We start from the raw sequence: 24815 nt of genomic DNA on the forward strand, positions 1-24815 counted from the left end.
CTTTCTCTGTCTCTGTGTCTGTGTGTGTATGTTTGTGTGTGTCCATGTATGTGTGCATACACATGTGTGCACATGCATGTTGAGGCTAGAGGACCGTCCACCTTTCCAGCACTAGAATTATAGGCATAGGTCACTATGTTTGGCTTTTTCACATGGGCTATGGGTTTTAAACTCAGGTCCTCCTGCTTGCAGAGACTAACATATCAATTGAGCCATCTCCCCAGTTCAAAACAGTTTCTACAATCATCGATGTCGGGTCACTTCCTGGCTTTTCCTTGTCCATCTCCAGAAGCATGCCTGGGTGGTACATTTCCTCTTCCTGGCAAAGATCTGGGAATCTGGAATGATGTCCAAATGCCAAAGCTCAAAGCAGAGGCTCAGAGAAGTTCAGGAAGGCTGGTGCTGAGATACGGTTCCAGACTCACTCCAAAACCTCTTCCCTTTCCAAGTCCTTGGTGGTGGTGGTGGTGGTATGTGTGAGGGGAGGGCCTGGACAAAGACATAAGACTGAGAAGTTAGTTTCTAGGTCATTACCAACTTTACTATTCCTACACCACTTTCTAGGTGGAAAAGAACAGGCCCATTAAAATGAAAGTGTTTGCTTTTAAAGAAAGCAATGCAAACCCTACAGGACTCTATAGTATGGACAAATGAGGGCACACAGTGGGCCTGGGTTCTATTTCCCATGCCCTGTTATATCCTATGTTAAGGTAGAGGAGCAGGCAAGCAAGTAGGTGCTCTGAAACAAAGCTGTCTGTTCACTTTAAAAGTCACTGATTCGAATAATAACCTGGGTTTCCCTGTAGCACACTGTTCATAGCAATCCTGCCACAACCAAGACTGGTGGAATAGGGTGAGCCTCTCCTGTCTTTCATGCAGCCTAGCTGTAAAACATATTCTAAGTCAAACAATGTAGAGTAAGCTTCCACTCCACACTGGGTATTTGGGGGGGAGTAACATTCTTAGCATAAATTACCAATTCCTATCTTTTCTCCATCTTCCACCCTAATTTGTTTTTATAGAATGACCTTTGGTACCAGTGTAGTTTAAGGGAGGATGTTTCCAAGTTCTTCTCTTGAACCAAATGGCCTTTTCAGTATGGAATCTATCCAAGTTTCTTTGATGAAAAGCCCATGAAATTTGTGCAGAGAGCTCTGGCAGACTCCAAGATTAGTGATAACATTTAGAAAGAACTTCCTTCTCTGGCTTTACACTAGACTTTCCCATTCACCCTGTCTGAAGCTCCCCTGTGAGAGGATTCACCCTTCAGTGTGGGTGGAATGTGGAGAAAGTTCCCGTGGCTCTGAGAAGGGAATCCAGTATGTTATCTACGTGCTGAGCTCACACAGCGAGTGCAGTGTCATGACAACAATTGAGCTCATCTCGTTACTCCCTCGTCTTATATGCATGTCATTATCTTGTATGCATGTCATTATCTTGTATGCATGTCATTATCTTATATGCATGTCATTATTTTATATGCATGCCATTATTTTACTATTGTTTCTACAGGTTTTTTTTTTCCTCTGAAAAGTTTGAATTAAACACATTCACTTTTTCTTAATTCAGGTGAAGTTTATATAATATAAAATTACTCATCTTCAGGGCTGGAGAGACAGCTCAGCAGTTAAGAGCACAGGCTGTTCTTTCAGAGGATCTGGGTTCAGTTCTCAAACAGCCATGTGGCAGCTCACTACTGTCTATAACTCCAGTTCCAGAGGCTTTGAGACCCTCACACAGACATATATGTAGGCAAAACACCAGTGCCTATGAAATACAAATACATTTCAAAACATTTTAAAAATTGCTCATCTTCAAATGTGGAATTTAGTAGCATTTGGCAATTCATAGTAAGCTACAACATCATCTTTCTCTAGCTTCAAAATGTTTTTATCGTTCCCAAAGGGGACCCCGTGTTTGCCAAGTGACCACCCAATTACTGTTTCCTCCTAATGCTGACAGCCATCCAATGTTTTCTGCCTCTGTGGATTTACTTGTTCTGGATACTTTATATAAATGGAATCATGAATACATGATTTTTTTTCCTGACCAGTTGCTTTCATATAGCAGATTGTTCTTAGTGGATCATCCACATTGTAGCCTAAATCAGACTTCATCCCCTTTTAATGGATGAATAATATTCCATTCATGCATTGGTGGGCAGCTGGGTTGTTCCTACCTGTTGGGTAGTATGACTAAGACTTCTATGGCTATGTTTGTACTGGTAGTTGAGTATTTGTTTCCAGCCTCGGAGTACACATGGAGAAGCAGAATTGCTAGGCCACATGCTCGTTCTGTAATTAAGTTTTTAAGGATCACTAACCCGTTTCTGATGTGGCTGTACCAGGTGACATCCCTACCAGTCATCTAGAGGGTTCTTGCTTACCCACATCATTGCCAACACTTGCTTTTAGCTGTTGTTTTTGTTTGTTTGTTTGTTCGTTCTTTTTCAAGGCAGGGTTTCTCTGTGTGGCCCTGGCTGTCCTGGTTCTTGCTCTCTAAACCAGGTTGACCTGTAAACCAGGTTGACCACCACTTGGCTAATACTTGTTATTGAACTTTATTTATTACTATCATTACTTCTTGGGACCTTGATTTGCACTTCTGTAATGAAATATCCATTTATTACTACATAGATCTTTATTAAGGCAAACATCAGCTTCAAAATGATTGAATTCACTTGTTGCCAGGAGATTAAGATTAGCAGATATCCTTTCTTAGAGTACTTGGCTCTGCCAAGGACCTTGTGCCTTGAGGTTAGAGACTGTCCAGTATTGCGAAAGACATTTATCTGTCTTCTCATGCTTTCTTTTCAAAAGACAATTTCATCCTTGACTTAATGGTATATTCATTTATTTTGCAGTGTGAGAGAAGACACTCAGGATGGCTCAGGGGTCCGGGGACCAGCGAGCAGTGGGGATCGCTGATCCAGAAGAGAGTTCTCCCAACATGATTGTCTACTGCAAAGTAAGATGCCCAGGGAGCGACTGGGCACTTGGCCTTTGTGTGTTTGTTCCCAGTGAGGGCAGACTGATGGCAAGAGATAGATGCTATCTGTGTGAGGTGCTTCAAGGAGAGAGGAGGGTCTTCTCCTCATTGTTTAATTCTATCATTCAAGGAAACATTTCATATCACTTAGTTGTGTGTAAAACCCCAGATTGCCTAAGCAGTGCAACTGGGATAGTCTGCTTCTTCAGTGGCCTTCACAGTACCATGCCGACTGAACTGAAAGGTCTTTGAACTCACAGTCTATAAAAGGATGCTGTCGGGAGATGCAGAGGTGTGGCCACTCAATGCTTAAAGTTGGTAGAAGGCATAAAAGGCCCACGGCACTGAGAACTGAGTCAGTTAGTTTGCAAAATGTGTGCAAGGAGAGTGTTCTTTCTTATCAAACGAGGAAGCTAATTCTCCCAGTTTCAGGTCAGGGGTCCTTGTAAGGATCCACCAAATCATGAGATCTGTTCAGCAAAGGCACAGAGCTGAGGAAGCAAAGCAGCCTGTGGATCAGATCATGAGTGGCAAGGCGCGAAAGGAGCTAAGATTGGAGCCAGAGATGTGGATGCAGCCAATTGTAGAGTACTGGATGATGGGTAGTTCAACCATGAAAACATTATGTACTGAGAGTTGTAAAGTTGATCTGTTTGGGATTCAAGGTTTTTCCACCGTGAGTCAGTAGATAACAAGGTGGTGTGTGTGTGTGGGAGGGGGTGGGGGGTTGCAGATGCTCTGAGAGTATTTCCGAATCCATGAAGAGGGTGAGGAGGATGCTCTTCTAGTCAGAAAAAAATGTCCCTCAGAACGGAGAGGGACAGGTCGGAGGAAGTAAAGTCTGACTATGGATAGTTTGAAAACTGAGCAAATGTGGCATGAGAGGCTGTGGAGGGTGGGAGATGGGCAGGATGTGGACCCAAATGCTGAGAAGATGCTGCTGTCAATTCTCATAGGGACATTTGGAAAGGAAGGAGATACAGCCCATACGTTTATTTTTATCTGTGTTAAATTTAAGGTACTAATTACTCTGCATGCTTATGAAAATGTAAGCTAACCGGTATTATATATTAGTAAGGAAATGGGTTAATTGTTTATTCATTTTGATAAATACTTGAATTGTCTGCTGGGATCTGTGCCTGCTGCCACTCTGTATTTGGTCTGTGTTAATCAGAGGGACAATGTTGAACTAGACAATCCTGGATGATCAGTATGGTGATGTGCTGTGTGTATTTGTGTCTCTCTCTGTGTATGCATGTGTGTGTGTGTGTGTGTGGAGTGTGTGTGTGTGTGTGTGTGTGTGTGAGTGTGTGTGCGTGTGTAAATAGGACTCTTATATTATTCTTTGGGTTAAAATCCTGCAATTCTTTGTTCTTCAAGAGAATGTCTTGAGAACATTCAAGAGAAGAGGGTCTATCTCTAAGAAAGATGGCTATTGAATTTTAATAAATAATAAATATAAACTTTACCAATGGAGCCAGCAGTTTAATGAGTCATACAGAGGTGTGTATAGAGGTTATTGCTTGTTGTAAACTTCTCCCCCTACCCCAATCCCTTACCCTCTGCCACAGGCAGGAGGGCCTGGGACCAGAGACGCAGGAACATGGCTTTGGAGTTCTGGATGGGTTACAAGGTCACCTTAAGAGGAGGAAGTTGCTGTGAAAATCCATTTCAATAATGTGAGACATCTTTTGTCCACCTTGGTCCATACTGTGGTCCATAATAAGTATTTATTTCTCTTTACCATTTACGTCTTTTAGAGACAGAGACACTTGGAAAAAGAATGAGTTACAAGATATGTAAAAGCTCACATTGTTAGTAAGGTGACCAGAGTCAACTGAAGCAGTGAGTTGTCCTTTTGAGATAGAAGAAAATAATACAATGATTATTAAGGAGATGACTACTTTAAAATTTTATTTATTTTTATTCTATGCATATGACTATATTGCTTAAATGTACGTATATACTCCCATATGTGTGTGGTACCGGAGAAGGCCAGAAGAGGGCATTGGATTCTCCAGAGCTTGAGAGTTATAGATGATTGTGAGCCACCATGTGGGTTCTGGGAATCAAACCCAGGTCCTCTGGAAGGGCAGAAAATGTTCATAGTCAATGAGTCATCTGTCCAGCCCCACTGAACAGTTGTCAATAAGGAATGTGAAATGATGCTATCTGAATACCCTTTTCACTAAAATGGTATGCCAAAGGGTCAAATCTTTCTACAGGTTTGTAGTAAGTTTAAAATTTCCTTTTCCTATAGGAACAGGGGCCTCCTTTTTGCTGTTGTTATTATTTAAAAAACAAACATTATTTCTTTAGAACAATGCCAACTAGGAAGAGGAGTATACCTTGCTGGTTTCTCCTTCATGTGAGGAGTATGTATGTGCTCAAAAATGTACACGCATATTCACATGAAACACTGTGTTAAGGCTCTAGAACAATTAACTGAGTTTGTTCAGTCTATTAGGAAGGGGAAATGTCTATCGCCCCTGTCTGGAACCGAATTAAGCTCATACTAACTTGACATACTCAAACCCTGGCTGTGCCTGACCCTCGCCATAGCCATACAGCCTTCTGCTTCCACTGCTCTGAATGCTGTTCAGCTACAACCATGAACTTGTCTGCTGGAGCATGTTGTCAGTCAAGGGTGAATCTGGGAGCTAAGGTTAAATCCCAGAAATTTCCATAAAACCCCGAGTGGGATCATTGTTTTTCAAGGTTGTAGCCGTACACCCAGACCTTTCCTCAGGTGTCTGCAACAAAAATGTTGTCTCCTTTCTCTCTTTGGCTGTTACTCTTGCTGTAGGCCTTCTCAGGGAGAGACTTTTGCTTGGATGGTGTTGTGTTGTTACATATGCCAACAGAGAGACAGAGGCTCAGACGAGCTTCTGTGTAATGGACGAGATGGGAACATTCGAAATATGAAATGACTTTTCAGTTTTCTTATTTTTTAATTGACACATAAGAATTGTGCAAATGCATGGCGACACCATGTTAGTTTTGGGTGCAGGAACACAGCCCGGTCCTTAGCATACCCCTTGTCTCAGTCATCCATTATTTCTTTTCATTGAAACATTCCAAACCCTCCCTTTTAGCTCTTTGCCATGTTCAGGACATAGCTGCTAACTTGGTGGCTGTGACTCTCAGACACTGTTAAGGATATTCGAGACACATGAGCAAGCCCGCACCTTTCAAAACATACTTCATTTTCTTTTCACATTGCCATGCCATTAACTGTGAGAAGTACTTCCCCCAAGGCATGATTTATTTATTGACTTGACCCGACGTACTAATTTGGTTTTTCATCTTTCATATTCACATTTTGGATCAGAGGTGTGTATGAAAAATGTATTGGTTTTATTAAATATCTATTTAAAAGAAAACCTTAATCAAGACATCCAAGGCTTATTCATATCCCCAAGCCCTTAGGGTTCTGGGTCACTGAACTGCCCAGTGTAGTAATGATCTTGGAAGCTAGCTGTCTCTCAAACTATCTAGAAGTTTTTGTTGTTTTTTTTATAAAAAAACAACAAAAAACCAAAACTCCACCAGTCTTCAAAGAATGTCCTTACCCAAGCATATCGTACTTTAATATGTTTAGGCTGTGTGGTTAGAATATGAGTTTTAAAAAGACCTCCAGAGAACTTGGTTCTCAACTAAACCAGAAAAGTACTGATTTGATGTTTGTTTTCTATTCCCCTCCCACTCCACTACTATGTAGGTATATTATGTGTTAAAAAAAATCATGGGATAATTGGTGTTTACATTTGGTTTAAAATTTCTATTTATATCTATATATTTTTAAGTGTGTGTGTGTGTGTGTGTATCTGCCTTAGGTTTGTACTCCTGTGATAAAACACCATAACTAAAACCAGCTTGGGGAGGAAAGGGTTTATGTGGCCCATGCTTCCACATTGGTAGTCCATCACTGGAGGAAGTCAGGACAGGAACTCAAACAGTACAGAAACTTGGAGACAAGAGCTGATGCAGAGGTCGTGGGGGAGTGCTGCTTACTGGCTTGTTCCTTATAGCTTGCTTAGCCTGCTTTCTTGTAGAATCCAGGACCACCAGCCCGGGGTAGTCTTATCCATGATGGGCTGGGTCTTCTCATATCAATCGGTTAAGAAGGCTAAGAGATGCTGAGTGGCTGGTCCAGCTTTCGTTCTTATTGTGGGAACTTCATCTTCTCTGCTCTGCTCTCAACTTGTCACCTTTTCTCTCTTTCTTCCCAGATCAAAATATTTTTTTTTTTTGCTAGAGAGATATACCCAGTTCCCGTGTAAGATATAAAGGATAAAATATGAATTCTATGCATTGACACTAGCCTAATAAATATCATTATTAGGCTTCATTTTCTCTATTGTCAAATGAGAGAATATGTCTAAAAATGTGCAAATATGTTTTTTGTAATGAGTTCAAAGTTTAATTCTTTACATTTTGATTTTTAAAAATATAACACCCAATAGAAAAACTGCATGTGTATTTAAAGGTCTTTTTAATCTTCTGGGAGTGTTTTATATGGTCACAGATAAGCCTAAATTGGGTTGAGATCAAACAAAATTTTGTCAGGTATCAGGAAAATTAGTTGTGATAATTTAGCATTAGTAGAAGTTAGACAAGATAGCTTCTTGGGCTGCCCTTGATGGGATAGCACGTAAAAGTTAAACAAAGAATCAGAAGTTCAAGGGTATCCTTGGCTACTTAATAAATCTAAGGCTAGCCTGAGCTACATGAGACTCTGTCTCAAAATCAAACAAACAAAAACAAAGGTCTAAACTAAGGACTTTTTGTGGCAACTTGCTTCTTTGGTCTTGCTCTGACACAGCAGTTGTATAATTAATTCTGATTATAGTTTCATGCTATAGAAAAGGCAGGAATGGTTTTATACAGCAACGCTGTCAGTAATGCAGTGTGTCATGGATGAATTTGGGCTTCCAGAGGAGGAAGAAAGAGCCCACAGGGTAGTGTTGGAAGATTGTAAAGCTTTGCCACTGACAGCTACCCTCCCTGTTAGTTCCTACTTACTGGCTCCTTTTCTATTGGCGTGATACCTGTGTTGCCGCAATACCCATGTTGCTGTGATCTGTGTATTGTTGTGATAGTGATAGTGATGATGCTGTGATACCCATGTTGCTGTGATGTCTGCGTTCTTGAGATCACACTGTGCTGGTGTGATACGACTTTTGTTGTGATACCAATGATGCTGTCATACCTATGCTGCTGTGATAGCCTGTTGTTGTGATATTCCAGTTGCTGTGATACCCATGATTCTGTGATATCTGTGATGGTGTGATAGCCCATGTCATTAAGGACCCTGGGGCAGGTGCCAGTTTAGGCACACATCCCGAGAGTGAGCACACTGCTATTTTAGTCACGTAAGTGGTAGTAGTATGCAGCAAGAAGGGGAAAACCAGCTTAGAGGAGGCAGAGCTTTGGAGGAACTTAGAGGCAGGATATTGTCTTGGAGTTCTATGAAGGCTTTGGCAGAAGTAGGGTAGCTAAGGGACTGAGAACTCACAAGTCCTGGTGCAGTAGCCATGATGAGATTGGAAACCATTTGACCAGCAAATGTATATTGATCTTCACTTGTAGGAAAGACAGTGTTAGACACTAGAGATGCAGGGTAAGGATGGAGTCCTGAATAGGCCCATAAGCCAATGCAGGGTGAGGTGGGGTGGGAGCAGAGGGTGGATGGGTAACTAGACAGGTTTGTGCTGATAGGAATGGGGAGGGGAGTGAGGAGGAAGGATGACTATATAGTCCATAGGAGATAAAAGGCACCAGAGAACTCAGCCCATCTCTTTACTCTTGAAAGATGAACAGGAATTACGTTTGTGAAAAGGAAGAGAAAAAAAGTGAGGAGACTGAAGGATGGGCACAGGCCAAGTTATTGCGCTCTGGAAACTTGAAGAGGCTCTTTTTATGGATCTCGGTTTCTACGATGAAGGCTTGAGATGCCAAGCCGAATCCCGAAAGATCGAATGTGCTATCTCAGGAGGTTGGCATCTTGCAGATATTGTCCCTTTGTGCTCCCACATCCAGTGCGTCTACATGCTGTGCTCTGCGGCCCCAGCCTTAATACATATGTAAATAAATACTTAACACATTTGCATCCGTCTATTCTTCCATAGCTTTAGTTGATAAAAAAAAATGAAAAAGAAAAAAGAAAAAGAATCTACAAAGTTAACCCAGCCAAATAGTTGATAAAAAAAAATGAAAAAGAAAAAAGAAAAAAGAATCTACAAAGTTAACCCAGCCAAAACTTTAAAGGCAGTTAAGTCAGAATATTTAAAACGAGTGCATCTTTGGTTCTGAAGATTTAAGAGTTTGTTTTCTTTTATTCTTTTCTTTCTTCCCCCCCCCCCCCCCCAATTAAATAAAATCTCCAGTGACTAACTTCAGAGAGAGAGTCTTTGGGGTAACTTGCTTAATTGTTCAGCCTGCATTTCAAGACTGTTTTCATTCATTTCTTGAAGGTATTGTTTATTGCCTTAGGGGAGAAAGAGTCTTTCAGTTTTTCTTCCCTCCCTGCAGCAGGCTTGCTGGGAGTGCAGCCTCCCATCCCATCTCTTGGTTGTCAGGACCAGAGGCGTGCAGGCAAAGTCCCTGATCCACAGGGTCAGCCTTAGTGTCCACAGATGAAAGAGATTTCCACGTCGGGGCCCAGCTCAGTGTGGTTTAATAGGATGGGTTGCCATGGCTAGAATTTTCTAATTTGAGATGCCTTCGATGTGCTCAAGACTCCATTTCATCTTCCCATTCCCCTCCTCATTTCACTTCAAACAGTCTGAGATTTTACACTCTGGCTGACAGTTTATCTTACCATTGACAGCCCTCTGCCGTATTACTCGATGGAGCACTTGCAGGGCTGTCAATCCCCGATTGGCACAGTTTTGAACAAGGAAAGTTGAAAGTGAATGGGTATGTGTGAAAGGAAAATAAATGTTTAAGATCACAGGGATAGAAGAGGAGGATTCTTCTAAAAGGCCGTGAGCGTGCCAGCCAGGTCAACACAGAAAATGGACAAAGCTTTTGATGAGTGAGCTTCTAAATTCTAGACATGTACTTTAAGGAGGGTTGGAAAACACACGCACACTTATAAACAGCCATTCCAGTCCCGGAGGAATACGGACAACTCTGGAAAGTGACAACCACAGACTGGAAAGACATCAGAGGTTCCCTGAAAAGAGATGGCTAAGTGGTCCAGGAGTCCTAGTTAGATGAGGCCATGGTAGGATTTCTGATCTGGCAGAAGCTAATTGTTGCCTGGAAAGGATGCTAGCTACTGATCTTCAGGGATAGGATCAGGGTGCATGTTCTTTTTATTATTGTTATTATTATTATTATTAGGTATTTTCTTCATTTACATTTCCAATGCTATCCCAAAAGTTCCCCAATACCTACCCCCCCACTCCCCTCCCCCACCACTCCCACTTCTTGGCCCTGGCGTTCCCCTGTACTGAGGCATATAAAGTTTGCAAGACCAAGGGGCCTCTCTTTCCACTGATGGCCGACTAGGCCATCTTCTGATACGTACTCACTGATAAGTGGATATTAGCCCAGAAACTTAGAATGCCCAAGATATAAGATACAGTTTGCAAAACACACGAAACTCAAGAAGAACAAAGACCAAAGTGTGGACACTTTGCCCCTTCTTAGAATTGGGAACAAAACACCCATGGAAGGAGTTACAGAGACAACGTTTGGAGCTGAGACGAAAGCAGGGTGCATGTTCTGATTTTGGAGAATTGGTTTTAAGGTATTCCATGGGATTTTTAATGTATTTGTAGACTGTTAGGATTGTGTGAATTTTTCCAGGCATCCTTTCTGTGGTTCTTGCTTTTTCTGCATGGTTCTCCTTACAGCCTAGATGGCCGGCCTCTCTGTGTGCTTGAGAACCAACTTTAGGATTTTCTTTAGGAATATCTGATGGCAATGAATTCTCTTGGGGTTTCTCTGTCTTAGACCTGTTTGCCTCATCTTCAGGATTGAAGACTTTTCTAGATTCTAGACTGTCAGCTGTTTCTTTCCTTGCCTGGGCCACTGTCATTATCTTGTGGCTGCCGGTGTTTCTGTTGGCAAGTAGCTGTTAGTTATAGCCCCTCTTCTGAGGGTAATCGATTTTTTCCCCACTTTGGTTGCTTTTAGGGTTATTTTCACTTTTTTTTTTTTTTTAGTTATAATTTACGTTGTGACTTTTTTTTGTGCCTATGCCTGTGTGTTCTTTACCGAGGCAGGATCTCTTGCTGAATTTGAAGTTCACTGATTCAGCCTGTCCAGCCCTCTTCCTACCCCTCCCCCTTCCTGGGTTCTGGGCTATTGATGGCTCTTGGTTTTATGTGAACTCAGAGGATCTGAACTCTGGTCCTCATGCTTTTGCTGCAAGCTCTTTATCCACTGAGCCATTTCCTAACCACAGTAACGGTTGCTTATTTACTCCTCTTAGGGCTGATAGCACATTGTTTCATTTGGTGCTTGAAGATTTCTTGTCCAAAAACTCTAAATATTGATTTGTCTTTTCTCCCTTCTTGGGACACTATTCATGTAAAGATAATTTTTTTCCTCTGGATTTTGAATCTTTTTTTTCAACATTCATTGCTCTATTTTTAATGAATTCATTTTTTGTAAGTTCCAATGTATTTTCTTCTTTTTTGTATCAAAATTTAAAAATATTTTTCTTTATTCTTTGAAACTTTTATATAGTAATGTATTTTGACCATTTTTCCCTTCCCCAACTTTTACCAAATCCTTCCCTACCTTCCTACCCACTAACTCAATGTTCTTCCTTTCTTAACAAAACAAAACAAGACAAAACAAAACATCCCATCAAAAAACCCAGCACTCTGATTTGTGTTGGTCAGCTACTTCTGAGCACAGGGTCTGCCCTGGAGAGAGGTTGACATACAGAGTATTACTCCGTTGAAGAGGTAGACATCTTTGATAACAGTTGCCTTCCCCAGTCACTCCCTCATTCAAGAGAAGGTTTCTCACTGAGTCTGGAGTATACAGGCTGAGTAGACTGGCTGGCCCAGAGTGCCCCAGAGATCCACTTGTTTCCACTGGGGTTACACACATGGGCTACTTCACCTGAATTTTGTTTTGTTTTGTTTTGTTTTGTTTTGTTTTCTAATCATCCTGGGGATTCCCAACTCAAGTACTCCTGCATTTGTAGCAAACAAATGCTTTAACCACTGAGACATCTCCCCAGCCCAGACTGATTAATTAGATTTTATCTAAATCTAATTATTCAAAAAAAGTCAAATTAAAGTAGCTTCTCTTTCACTCTTGATAGAACTTCTGGGTCACTTTTAAAAGTTCTCTATGTTCAACCTCATCCCAGGTATTCACTCATGCCTCCTGCTCTTGGGGGACTATGGCCGTCTGCTTTTGTTCTGGAAACTTCCTGGGACTTCAGGAAACCACCCGTCTTCTCAGTGAAGCCCTTTGCTTAAGGGATTGCTAGGGCCTTAGCTTGGCAAAAGCATGCCTGGTCCTGGCCTTCACGGTCTTCTCAGTGTGTGTGTCTCCTTTCAGATCACAGGCATATGCTTTTCTTCCCTAGCTCTCAGCACTTTCAAACGTCTTCACTATAGTATTTCTCAGTCCTTCTTCTGCTCTTACCAGGGGGTTTATTTGGAAGCATCGAATGGATGAGCAGTCTCCAGGAGTAGAATCCCCAAATACCGACTTTGAAAAAGCACAGATCTGTCTTCCCTAGACCCAGTTGACTCTTACAATGTTTTAATTTTTTATTTATCATTTATCTTTGAGTTTTGAGTTTTAGTATATAGCCAGTGAGGCTTTGAGCTCACCATCCTTCTGCCTCATCATTCCTGATGCTAGGATTAGATGTTTTTTGGTGCTGTACTTGGCTCTGAAAATGATGTTTGCAAAAGATGTTTTCCAAGAGGCTTTTTTTTTTTTTGGCAGTAGGATGGTGATGTTGGAGAGGAAGGAGAATAAGGGAAACCCTCAGAACATGGAGAAGGTGGAATTGACCTGTGATTAATTTTTTGGACGAAGGATACAGAGAAGGATTCAAGGCTAAAGACCAAGATGTGGGTCTCAGCGACTAGAGAGGTCAGTCACTACGGCAAGCAGAAGGAAGAGGATATGGAAATGTAATGTCATTAGAGTCACAGAATTTTTTTTTTTTACTTGACTTATTTCTGTAAAAGTCTACCTGTGGGGTGGATGGTAGTTCCAGAAAAACAACTCACATATGGAAGGAACCTGAAGAGACATGCTGTCTGGAAGCAGTCATCCTCAGCTGCAGGTAGTCTAGAACAAATTCAGGAAATAGCTTGTGCCTGTCAGTTGGTATATGCGACAATTAGAATACTTCTGTATTTGTATGTAGGGCATTGTAAAGAATTCTCATACACTCTACGGTTCTAGACAACAAAAATCTGCTTCACTCTTGTGGAGGGTAGAAACCTGAGATCAAAGTGTGGCGGAGCTGTGTTCCCTGTGAAGGCTGGAGGTCAGTGTCCTTCCCTGCCTCTTCCTACATCTTTATGGTCACTGGAAATCCTTGGCATTCCTCAGTTGGCAGGCTAATTCCTTGATCCACCTTTGCCTTTATCCCATATGCCCTTCTTCTGCTGTGTTCAGCTCTGTGTCTTCCTCCAGCCCTTTTAGAAGAGGACTATCACTGAGTTTAGTCCCCACACTCCAAACCCAGTATGACTCAACCTCAGCTACTTATATTCAAAGGGACCCCCTTCTCAAAGTTAGGTCATGCAAATCAAATCAACAAACAGTGTATTCCTTGGACTCTAGCTTCTGGCAAAGCACTGCCTGAGGAATAAAGGGTACCACCAAACTCAGTCCCTGCCCTAGACAAGCCTGCCAGACTAGTGGAGGAGAGCAGGGTGGACCAGGATTAGAAAATAAACTAATTGTTTATGGACCACTGCTCTCAGGCCAGGTTCTGTGGCAGGTGCAGTGTTCATACTGACGCACGCAGACTCACTGGAAGAACTTGTTGGTAAGACAGATAAGGAAGCCAAGAACCAGGGGAGTAATGACTGGCATTGAGTGCAGACTCAGGATTGACCACCATGTGTGCTTTATTCGGAAGCTTGGCGTTTCAGGGAACAAATTGGTGTCTGAAAAAGAAAGAAGAAAAATCTTATAACTATTTGCAATATATTAAGATACAGTTAATGTGAACCATGCTACCTACAGAGGAAGAGGACATCAGAAGAAAAACAACTGAAATTGCATCCTTGAGAAAGGGATTCTGGGCCCTGGAGGCATGTGGGCAAAAGTGCGGAATATCTTTGGTAAAGGGCACTTTCTGTCCAGATGCCCATTAGCTAGCGGCAAAGTTCTGTTCTTTATACTACCCGCTGGTAATCCCATTGTTTCTGAAGATGTGGTCAATCAAAAATGCGTGTAATATGGCTAACCCATAAAACCAACATCAAACTCAGCTTGACAGCTCATGGTGGACTGTCAGTGGTTTCCTCTGGTCCTCATGTGATGGACAAAGGTGTGTCTCACTGCTGCTGCAACCCTCACATGCAGAAATATACTCACCTGGGAGGCCAGGAGAAGATCAAAATTTGAAGTATGACATTTTATGGCCCATGTGTATCTCTTTTGCACCATCAAATCACCAAGCAAGACTTAAATCATCAAGTTGAGTACTACCTGCCCTACATACAGAAGATGTATGTGATGCAAGTGTGGCCTCACTCTTCACATGACGACCTGAAGCAAGACAATGTATACACTACTACTTCTCAAACTCACATGGTGAGAGGTATCAGTAGAGCCAAGCTCTTTAACAACTGATTTTATTTCTTCCTTCCTCCTTTTTTAAAAAATCTGTTCTATTTTAAATATAAGAATCCAAATAAAAAAGAATCAAAGCCCAGAGAGAAAAAAAGAAATCTCACACATGTCTTATGAAGCTCACACATGTCTTATGTCTACCATGCAAGTGTGACTGAAGTTAACACTTTGGCCTGAATCCTCCCAGTTTTGGATGTGGGTTAGGGGTGAATGTCTGTTATAAGCTAGTGGGTTATCATCGCATATGTGAAACTGTATGCTGCCTTCTTATCCATCACTAGATATTAATCTATGCCACAAGGCATCTTCATCAATTATAAAGGTGGAATAACATTTGATAAAGTAGATAGTACACAGTTATTTATTATTTATTATATAGGATCTTATGTATTTGGGGCTGGGGTTAAACTCCCTATATAGCTGAGATGGCCTTGAACTTTTGTTCTTCCTGCCTCTACCTCCCTAGTGCTGGTGTTCAAGGCTTGTACTAACATGTTTGATTTATATGGCGCTGGAATTCAAACCAAGAGTTTCACATATGCCAGGCAAGCACTCTACCAACTGAGCTACACCCCTAGTGCCTGGAGCATAATTAAGTTAATTTTATTTATTTAGTTATTTAGTTATTTATTATTAGTAGTACCAAAGTTTAGAATTCTTAGGTCAAAAGGCACAGCTTGTGTCACACATGACTACAGCTCTCCATTATTTTCTGCAAGGTCACTGTCGGCTTTACATACATACCCAGGCTGGCTTCCCTGGGATGCAGGCAAAGTCCTCTGTTATCGATCATGGAACAAAAGTGAGGGGATTCCCAGGAGTGGGGACCCATTTCTCTTTGCTTTCCGTCTTCTAAACTGTGTTCCCCTCCTGCGGTCTGAGGAACCCTACAGCAGTACCCAGCTTCCCCTGAGAGTTTTGTGGATGCCAAGGTATCCAGAAAATTTTTTCATCTTGGAGCCTGTCCAAGCCATTTGCTATTTTATCCTCTATTTGTTTTTCTTAAGCAGCTAACTAAATAAGAATACCATCTCAACCTTGTTCCACTCCCCATGGTGGGCGCTTTCCCTGCCTGCACACCCCATCTTCTGCCTACAATTTAACCATGGGGTAGCTTCTTATATTTGAAAGCTAAATACAAAAGCGCAGCCCTGAGAGCCAGCCAAGTTCTGCAGCCAAGTTTGAAGAATAAAACTTTAAAACAGCTCTTCTGTCACATACTTGAGAGGGGAGGCAGGCTTTGCTATAAATAAAGACACATTCCATTTCTATCTCGTCCTTTGCAGTCCTCTTGGGTAAGGCTCTCTGTGTACGACTACAGTGTTCTCTAGCTGCCCGCTCTCCCTCTCAACTTCCCATTTTATGCCTCATCTTGTTTCCAGGATCAGCAGCCTTAGAGTTTAGGGACCTTGGGTGACAGAGGAGGCGATGGTACCTGTACTCAGGGTTAGGTGTAATAACATTCAGGGATTGACTTAAGAAACCATGCTTTCATTGGGGGCCCTGTGTTCCATCCAATAGCTGACTGTGAGCATCCACTTCTGTGTTTGCCAGGCCCCGGCATAGCCTCACAAGAGACAGCTATATCAGGGTCCTTTCAGCAAAATCTTGCTAGTGCATGCAATGGTGTAATTGGAAGCTGATTATGGTATGGATCCCCGGAGCTAGAGAAAGCAACCAAGGAGCTAAAGGGGTCTTCAACCCTAGAGGTGGAACAACAATATGAACTAATCAGTAACCCCAGAACTCGTGTCTCTAGCTGCATATGTAGCAGAAGATGGCCTAGTCGGCCATCATTGGGAAGAGAGGCCCATTGGTCTTGCAATCTTTATATGCCTCAGTACGGGGGAATGCCAGGGCCAAGAAGCGGGAGTGTGTGGGTAGTGGAGTGGGGTGGGGAGGAAGGTCTGGGGCTACATCGCAGATCAGCTTCTGCTGGATGCTGTAACAAATACCTCCAACGGACTGGCTTAAAACAAAGCAAAAAAAAAAAAATCCTTGGGCATCAGAGATAGGAAAGGATTTAGCGGTGCTGTGTACTCTCTTGAGGGTCCAGGGAAAATCAAACTCCCTTTTCTGAGTCTCTCTGGCACACAGCCTCATATTACTCCATCCTGTATGCATCACTAGAGCCCTCACCCTCATGTTCCCATGAACCTCTGTTATGACAAGGAAGTTCACCCAGTCAAGTCAGCACAACCTCTCCACTTCAAAGTCCATAACCCAGTCATACCTACAAAGCCCCTGTTGCCTGTATAGTAACGCATTCATTCACAGCTTGGAGGGCATATGGATACAAGAGGCTGAATGAACATGGGTATCTTTGGAGGGACTTTATTCTCCTTACCATTCTGTCTGTCTAGGAAGAAGACAAGGAAAACTGTTTTGGAAATTTCCGTCCTTGTTCTATAACTGCGGATGGGGAATGTTGATAGTGGAGTTTTCCTTCCCCTGGGACAAGGAACAGATAAAACTGTTGTATTCTTTCCATTTGTTTTAGCTGGGGACCAGAGAAGTAGTAGTTTCAGACACAGGTAGGGAGGATAAGAGGGATCTTAAAGGCCTCAGTTGCAGTTGGAGCCCATAGTAGGTTTTCCTCAAGGCACAGATATGCCCATACCATAGAGGGGGTAACTGTGCTGATGATGTGGTCACAATTAATAAGGAAACGCCCACATACTCATCTCTATCCTGTATGACCTCCTCACAACTCCACTCGACCCCAGTTATTCTATGTTTTTTTTTTTAAATCTGTAACATCAAGGCAAATAAATATGTATTTTTTGAGATAGGGTCTCAGGTAATCTAGGTTGACTTTGAACTAGATATGTAGCCAGAGATGGACTTGAACTTCCGATCCTCCTCGGCTTCTACCTCTCAAACACTGGGATTCCAGGCAGGTGACACTATACCCAGTACATCCGGTGCTAGGGAACCACCCCAGGGTTTTGTGCATGTTAAGCAAGCAGGACCAGAGGGTGCAGAAGTTACCAAAACTTCCAAGAGAGAGTAGGACCTTGAATGTTAACATGGCTCAAGGTAGTTGAGCCACCTCAAGGAACTACCCAAGAAAACCTATGATGAGACTTGGATAGTAAATATTCCCCATCCTTAAGTGAGTTACTAATATCAAACATCATCACTTTGCTGAGGAGCCTTCAGTGATGGACGAAACAACAGTAGGGCTGTTGTCACATTTCATTAACCTGTCCCCAAGCTGGTTTTGTATCACTCAAGTTTAGATTGGTGTTTACATCTTGAAATGATTTGCGGGGATCAAAACAGAAGCAATATTTTATGCTATGTGAAAATAACTTAAGTGTCAGTGTTCATATTTTGAGATTTATTTTGAAGCCCAGTCATAACATTTGCTTATGAATTATCTATGGGTTTTTGAGCTCCCCCTCCCCCAAACAGGAGTGGAGTAGTTGTGACAGACATGATCTGAGCAATCAACAAAGCCTAAAGTATTTACTAAGTGGCTTTTACAGAGATAGGGGCTTTTTGAAGGGGCTGGAAGAGCATCCGTAGACATCCTTGCTGGGACAATCTTTTTGTAGGTTGGTAGCCCCAGCACTGCCCCACCATGCCAGCTCATCACCAGACACTCACAGATGTTCAGCTGGGAAGAATATATGCAAGAGCATTTAGAGCCTGTCCCATGTTCACGAGTATAAATGATGTCTGTGTTAACCTCCTGGAATGCGGTGTACCTGCCCGGTTATGTTATTTATCCTTGTGCATTATTGAAGAGACTTTCTTTTCTTTTAAGTACAAAAAGAGTATAGAGGGTCATTGGAAGTGTTGGGCCGTGTGTTCTGAAATATCCCAGGAAGACATGCCACCTGCTGGATAACTGCTTCTGTTCAGAGGCGGTGTCCAAGTGGTTCTCCTCAGGACCCACGTGGTACCAGGCATTGGGCCAGGACTTCAGGCACAGGGATTGCCCACGGCTCAGAGCTCTGTCCATGTTGGTTTGAGTGTGAGGAAAGGGGCTGAGGGTAGGTAAACAGTGCCTGGGCTGCTCCGAGAGTGTTGGGACTCAGTCTGTCTTCTCATAGCAGGCTGTGAGCTTGAGACATGGAGGGAAGAAGACAGCCATCTGGGGAGTAGCTAGCCTCCATTTTTTTCCCCTCAGACACAGCAGGCTATCACCACCTTGTAAGGAAGATGCTGTAGTCTTTGTGTTCTACTGTCTGGCAACAATACTGAGGTCTGCTAGATAGTTCTTCTATCACTTCCTATCTTCCAGAGAGCTCCCCTCCCCTCCCGCCCATTCCTTATCCTTGGGTCCAGCCAGCTTCAGAACAAAAATATTCAGGAAAATAGTGATGTTTTTTTATATGGCATTTACACTGTATTGGATATTATAAGCAATCTGGAGAGGATTTAAAGAATATGGTAGGATGTGTGTAGGTTATATGCAAACATAATCGCATTTTACATAACAGAATTGAGCCTCCAGGATTTTTATATTTGAAAGGGGCCAGAAAAAAAAATCCTTTCTGGTTACCAAGGGACAACTGTCCTGTATCCATGAAAATGCTGTGGAATACAGGGAGGAGATGCTATCTTGCTTTGCCTGGGAAACAGCTGAGTCTCAGAAAGATGACAAGACTTGTTATTGTCATCCAGCTTTTAGTAACACAGTCGGACTTCTTGACCTAGGTTTCTGTGGTTTGGTCATCACTTACCACAGAATGGTGTCACTGAAACTCACTTTGCAGTGAACTCTGCAAAAGGCATAAGCCAGTTTAAGTGACTCCTTGGTGGGAGTCATTAGCAACTTGTAAGACCAATGTCATGTCACAGGTATTAGGGACCATTCCTTTACAGCTGTAAAGAGCTCAGGGCACTCCAGAACCCTGGCTCTCTCATATAAACACATCTTTGGTTTGAGTCTCAGCCCCAAATAAAAAAGCAAAACAAACAAACAACAACAAAAGGAGATTCCCGCCCCTGGCTCTCCTTGCCACATGGCTCCATCAGAAGAAGGGTAGAATGTGCCGAGAACTTGCTGGGACCCATCTTCTGGGAAAGTTTGTGTTCTGTGGGTCACAGGAATATGCCGTGACTCACAGTCACTGCCAACTGCAAGCCTGTTTACTGGGTTCCTTTTAAACACACCCTCAGTACTAGACAGAATTGTTCTCAGGCACGATTAGCAAAGGCTGCCTTGCTTTTATGCCAATCTCTGCAATAGTGCCTCAGCCTTCCCAGGGTGCCCTTGGTCTCACACTCTTCTATATGCTATTTCCTCCGAGTGATGATTTAACGATCTACAAATCGCTAGGTACCCACTCCCAAGCCTCAAATGCCTGGCGCTTCCTGAGGGACATGTGCCTGAATACTTCTCACTTACTAGGCACTGCTGTCCAGGGAGAGCAGACACCTGGGGCTCAGTGACTGGTGGACCAGCATCCACACAGCATCTGACTGAAACACCACCCAGTTCCTCTTGATAAGAGCCACCCTTTGCCCCTCTACCCATGGGAATACTTTTATCTTATTTATATTATCTATCTCCATTCCTGTATAGTTCTGTGCATCATGGATAGTTAGGAGATTTTGTTGTTTGTGTGAACATCATAAAGTGTATACTATACAAGGCTTGGATGTTGAGCGTGTAGCCCAGTTGGCTTCAAACTCACCAAATTCTCCCTAGGTTGGCCTCGTGAGTGTTTGGACACTCACGAGGTGGTGTGTGCCACCGTGCTTGACACTGATTTTTCTAACTAGGAGTGTGCTAAGATGCAGTGCAGTGCATCATCTCACTCATTCTTACTGTTGTGTCTGAGATCAGGAATCCTCATGATGATGCACCGCACACTGGGCACAGTTGCATGCTTGTCCCTTTCCTATGGCTGGCAAAGCAGTGGTTTTGTTTCTTTGTGCTATTTGCAGTGGTTATATCCGTCTGTGGGCAGAGGTTTTCAGCTTTGTTTTATCTGAGACCACAGCTGTCTACGTGGTCTGTCAAGTAGGCCATTGTGATGTGGTCTATGAGTGTATACATTGCACTTTGCCACACCAGGCTTCTGTAAGTGCTTGGTTCCAAGTAGACAATAAGTAAGTGCTTGACAGACTGTTGAGATAGTTACCTTTATCAAGTGAGATTTTCTTGTGTGTGTGTGTGTGTGTGTGTGCCAAGTGATTTTTCCCTGTGTTGCTCACATGTTATGATTCTGAGGTTCAGAGTTTGCCTGGCCCCTCTGAACTTGGCAAAGTTCTGTGTGGCGGGAGTCACTGAGCTTGGCTGCTGTACCACCACATCTTCCATTCCTGTGCTTGCTCTCTTTCTTCTATTCCCATCTCTCCCTCTATCTCCACAGACAGAGAGGACGAGGAAAACTAAGATTACGCAATCCTTACTTCTCTTGTCAACTGAAACTCACCCTTCATCTTGCTTCCATTAGAGTGTTGTGTGTCAGGTCTCAGTGACAAGAGCCTCCTTCCATAGACACTTTCTTAAACATATTTTTATTACAGGCAGTCTATCATCAATACTTCAGAAATTCAGTAATTATAGATAAATACAGAGAAGGTCATAAATGTATAATTGCCCTCAGAATGCCATAACTAATGAAGTATCTTCTTCCATACATTAATGACTTGACAAAAACTAGACACTGTACTTAATGTTTAGAAATGCCACTTAATAGATTAAAAAGCATTTCTGTGGTTTCCAGTAGTATTCTAGATCACAGACTGGAAACATTTCTGTAAAGGTCCAGATAGTAGCTATTTTAGACTTTGTGAAAGGATTGGGAGAGCAGCCACAGATGGTATGCAAATTAGTGGGTGTGCCTACGTGCCAATAAAACTTTATAAAAACAGGCAACTGGCCAAGCTTAGCCCATGAGCCAAGCTGGAGTTCACTCCTCGAGGTGTCATGTTCAATGGCCAAATAATCTACTTTACCAGTATATCACTGTGACCTGGATAGGCTGCGTGATAACGGGTGTGTGAGGCCCCTGTCTCTGCCTAGTACACTGCCTGACTGATTCTCTTCATCCTCTCCTTTATTCCTGCTCAAGACACTGAGGTGCAGGTTTCACTCTGTCTAAGTTAGAGATGCAGAAACTAGAATCAGAAATGGGTAGGTAATTGCCTAAGGATAGTTGTCTGCTAAGTCAAAATTTAAATTTATTTTAGAAGCCAAGCCCATAAGAACTCATTATATGCTTATGCCTTTGGTGTCTTTTTTTCCTTAGGATAAATTCCTAGAATTAGAATAACAAGTGTATTCGAAGGCTTTGCCGTATCTTGCCAGGCTGAGAGAGGCAGAGCCAAATCTCTCTCTCTCTCTCTCTCTCTCTCTTTCTCTCTCTCTCTCTCTCTCTCTCTCTCTCTCTCTCTCTCCCTCCCTCCTACTATCATCTAACAGAGCTGTGCCCCTATACCATTATCTCTAATGCCTCTTTTCAACCTTTGCTAATTTCATAGCAAACAAACTTCATCATTAGAAAAAAAATCACATTAAAACCGTACATGCAGCTGAACATTTATGGTATGCATCTTTCAATTTTACTACTAGAACGAAAGTCTCATTCATAACCCCCACCCCCATCCTGTAAGAGGGGCATTTTATCTTTTCCACTGATTGTATGGAAACTTCCATATAAGGGTATGTAAGAGGATGTCACAGTGTTTGTGGGCCCCTGCCCCACAAAGAATTGCTACTACAATTACACAAAGTTAAATATGAAACTTTGTGGTTGTTTGTTTGCCCTTGCTATGCAGTAGTTCAACTTGCTAGGTGGACAAGGATGACCTTGAATTTCCTAATCTGGGATTATAGGCATGTGTTACCATAGCACGTGGCACTTGGGACCTAACCCAGAGCTTTATGCCAGGCAATCACTCTACCAACTGTGCCGTCTCCCCAGTTCTAAGTATTTGGTTTTAACAGTATGTGTAAGACACTTGGAGTCAAAGAAAGGAAGGAAAAAAGGAAGAAGAAAGAAAGAAAGAAGGAAAGAAAGACAGAAAGAGAGAGAGAGAGAGATCTCCAAGCTGTAAAAGAAAACTTAATTCTGTTATGATGCCTGTGCTTGTATGTCTTTCTTAAGTCGCTGAAATTCACGTTCCTTAATTGGAATGCCTGCCTCGCTGTGACCATGGCAACACATCTTCGCTGCCATGAGCAGCTCCAATCTTGACAAAATATTTCTTTAGAGATTAGCTTTTAGATGAAAGTCATTATTCAGTATATTTTGAAGAGTCTGGATGAACTAATGGATGGTAAACCCATAATTTTATTCTAATTACGAGAGTGAAACGAAGGTATTATCGCCTACTGTGTCCCAGCCAAAATGTTATGGAGTTTGGTCTTCATGGTGTTCTTGTGTTGTGGATATTCCTGTCACCCATATTTTATATTCGAAGCTGCTAATACACTAAGAAGCGGTTTGATCTGGGCTCTCCAGCTGCAAGCAGTGATGCTGAACCCTGTCTACTGTGCGACTCTTACAGGCTTGTTACAGAGCAAACTTGGGAGCATCACATAGCAGGGGCCAATCGTGATTGTCAAAGTTGGAGGTCAAGTCACTAGGATGGAAGGCAGCAGCAGGCTCAATGGGCTTCAGGGAGTCTGACCAGGATTCTAAAACACATGCTCATATGAAGATCAGGGATGGGATTCTGAGAGCTCAAAAGGTCATTGCCCAATACATTGTATCTTAGACTTTTCTTGAAGACAGAGGGCAAGGCATCTTAGACACTATGATGGACATATATCTGTATCTCTCTATATATATAATTTGTATATATCATATATTTATAGTATATATCACTGTACTTTATGTCATGTGCATGGATATTTTGCCCACCTGAGTATCTATGAACTGCATGTGTGCCTAGTGCCTGAGGAGGCCAGATCTCCTGGAACTGGAGTTATTGGTGATTGTGAGCTGCCCTGTGGGTTCTGGGAATTGAACCCAGATCTCTGAAGAGCAGTTAGTGCTCTTAACAACAGCTGAGCCATCTCTCCAGCCTCATATGTGAAAATATAGTTTCATTTCATTTATTTATTAATGGTGTGTATGTGCAGAGGAGTGCATGTGGCAGGGTGCATGTGTAAAGTATGAATTGCAGAAGTGTGTTTCTGTCTACCATGTGGGTCTCAGCTATCAGACTCAAGCTGTGAGCCTTAGTAGCAAGCACCCTTATTGATTATTGGACAAGAGAATAATTTTTATTATTTTACTGAAATTATTCTCAATTGCTTAACAGTTATAATAACTCCTTATACTGCCAGTTAAGGGCTCTTTAAACTGAACTGGATGGGACTGAACTATGGTTTCATCTTCTTTCACTTGACTCCACCAAACACACATTCAGATCTCTGGGCAACCAGTCAACCCAGACACAGCTTGGGCTGTTCCCCTCTGCTGCTCACCTGTTCTGTGCATTTAGAATGTGCCAGTGCCACGCCCCACCCCTGCTCTCCACTGGTCAGAATTCAAGGCCTCAATACTACCTCAATACTGTGGCCAGATACTGAGACTCCAATTCTGATTTTGGCAGACAAGCAGATATCCCTCTCTGCCCCGTCCCCCATCTTCTCTCACTCTTCTTCTTGATAACTTACTTGGCAAATTCATATCTTTGAATCCCACCTATCTGTGGGTTCATCTTAACACAGTTTCTTCCCCTGCTCCCTTGCAACATTGGAAAACCCTCGAAGGTGGGCTCTAAATTTCTGTTTATTCCCTGTCCGACTTTGCTTGGTTCCTCTTGTCTAGCAGATTTCTAAGAATACATGATGACATGCTTCTATCTGTTCTTGAAAATCCTGACTCTGCATCAGGTACTGTTTTGAGTCTTGCTATAGATCTGAAAATGCTCTCTGGATCCCCAAGTTCATATGTTGACAGACAGACTGACAGACTCCAGGACCTCAGAGGATGATTGTATTTGAAGACATGATTGTTGTGGAGTTTATTGGTTGTGGGAGGGGGCGGGTACTGGAGGTGGGCAAGCCTCTACTCTGTGATAATTGGTGTCCTAAAGAAGGGCTCAGG

At 42.5% G+C, this 24815-nt stretch overlaps 1 protein-coding gene across 8 annotated transcripts in view; it reads left to right on the forward strand.

Moving 5' to 3' along the window:
• Rgs6 (regulator of G protein signaling 6) overlaps positions 1-24815 on the forward strand; it is a 516963-nt gene that overhangs the window by 22836 nt on the left and 469312 nt on the right. For all 8 annotated transcript variants that reach the window (XM_029484451.1, XM_029484450.1, XM_021178714.2 and 5 more), the window contains exon 2: positions 2864-2967. In XM_029484451.1, coding sequence (XP_029340311.1) covers positions 2884-2967 — 84 coding nt within the window. In that variant the 5' untranslated portion in view covers positions 2864-2883. The remainder of the gene's footprint in view (positions 1-2863; positions 2968-24815) is intronic.

Source organism: Mus caroli, chromosome 12 (genome assembly GCF_900094665.2).
Source record: "Mus caroli chromosome 12, CAROLI_EIJ_v1.1, whole genome shotgun sequence".
NCBI classification, from domain to species: domain Eukaryota; kingdom Metazoa; phylum Chordata; class Mammalia; order Rodentia; family Muridae; genus Mus; species Mus caroli.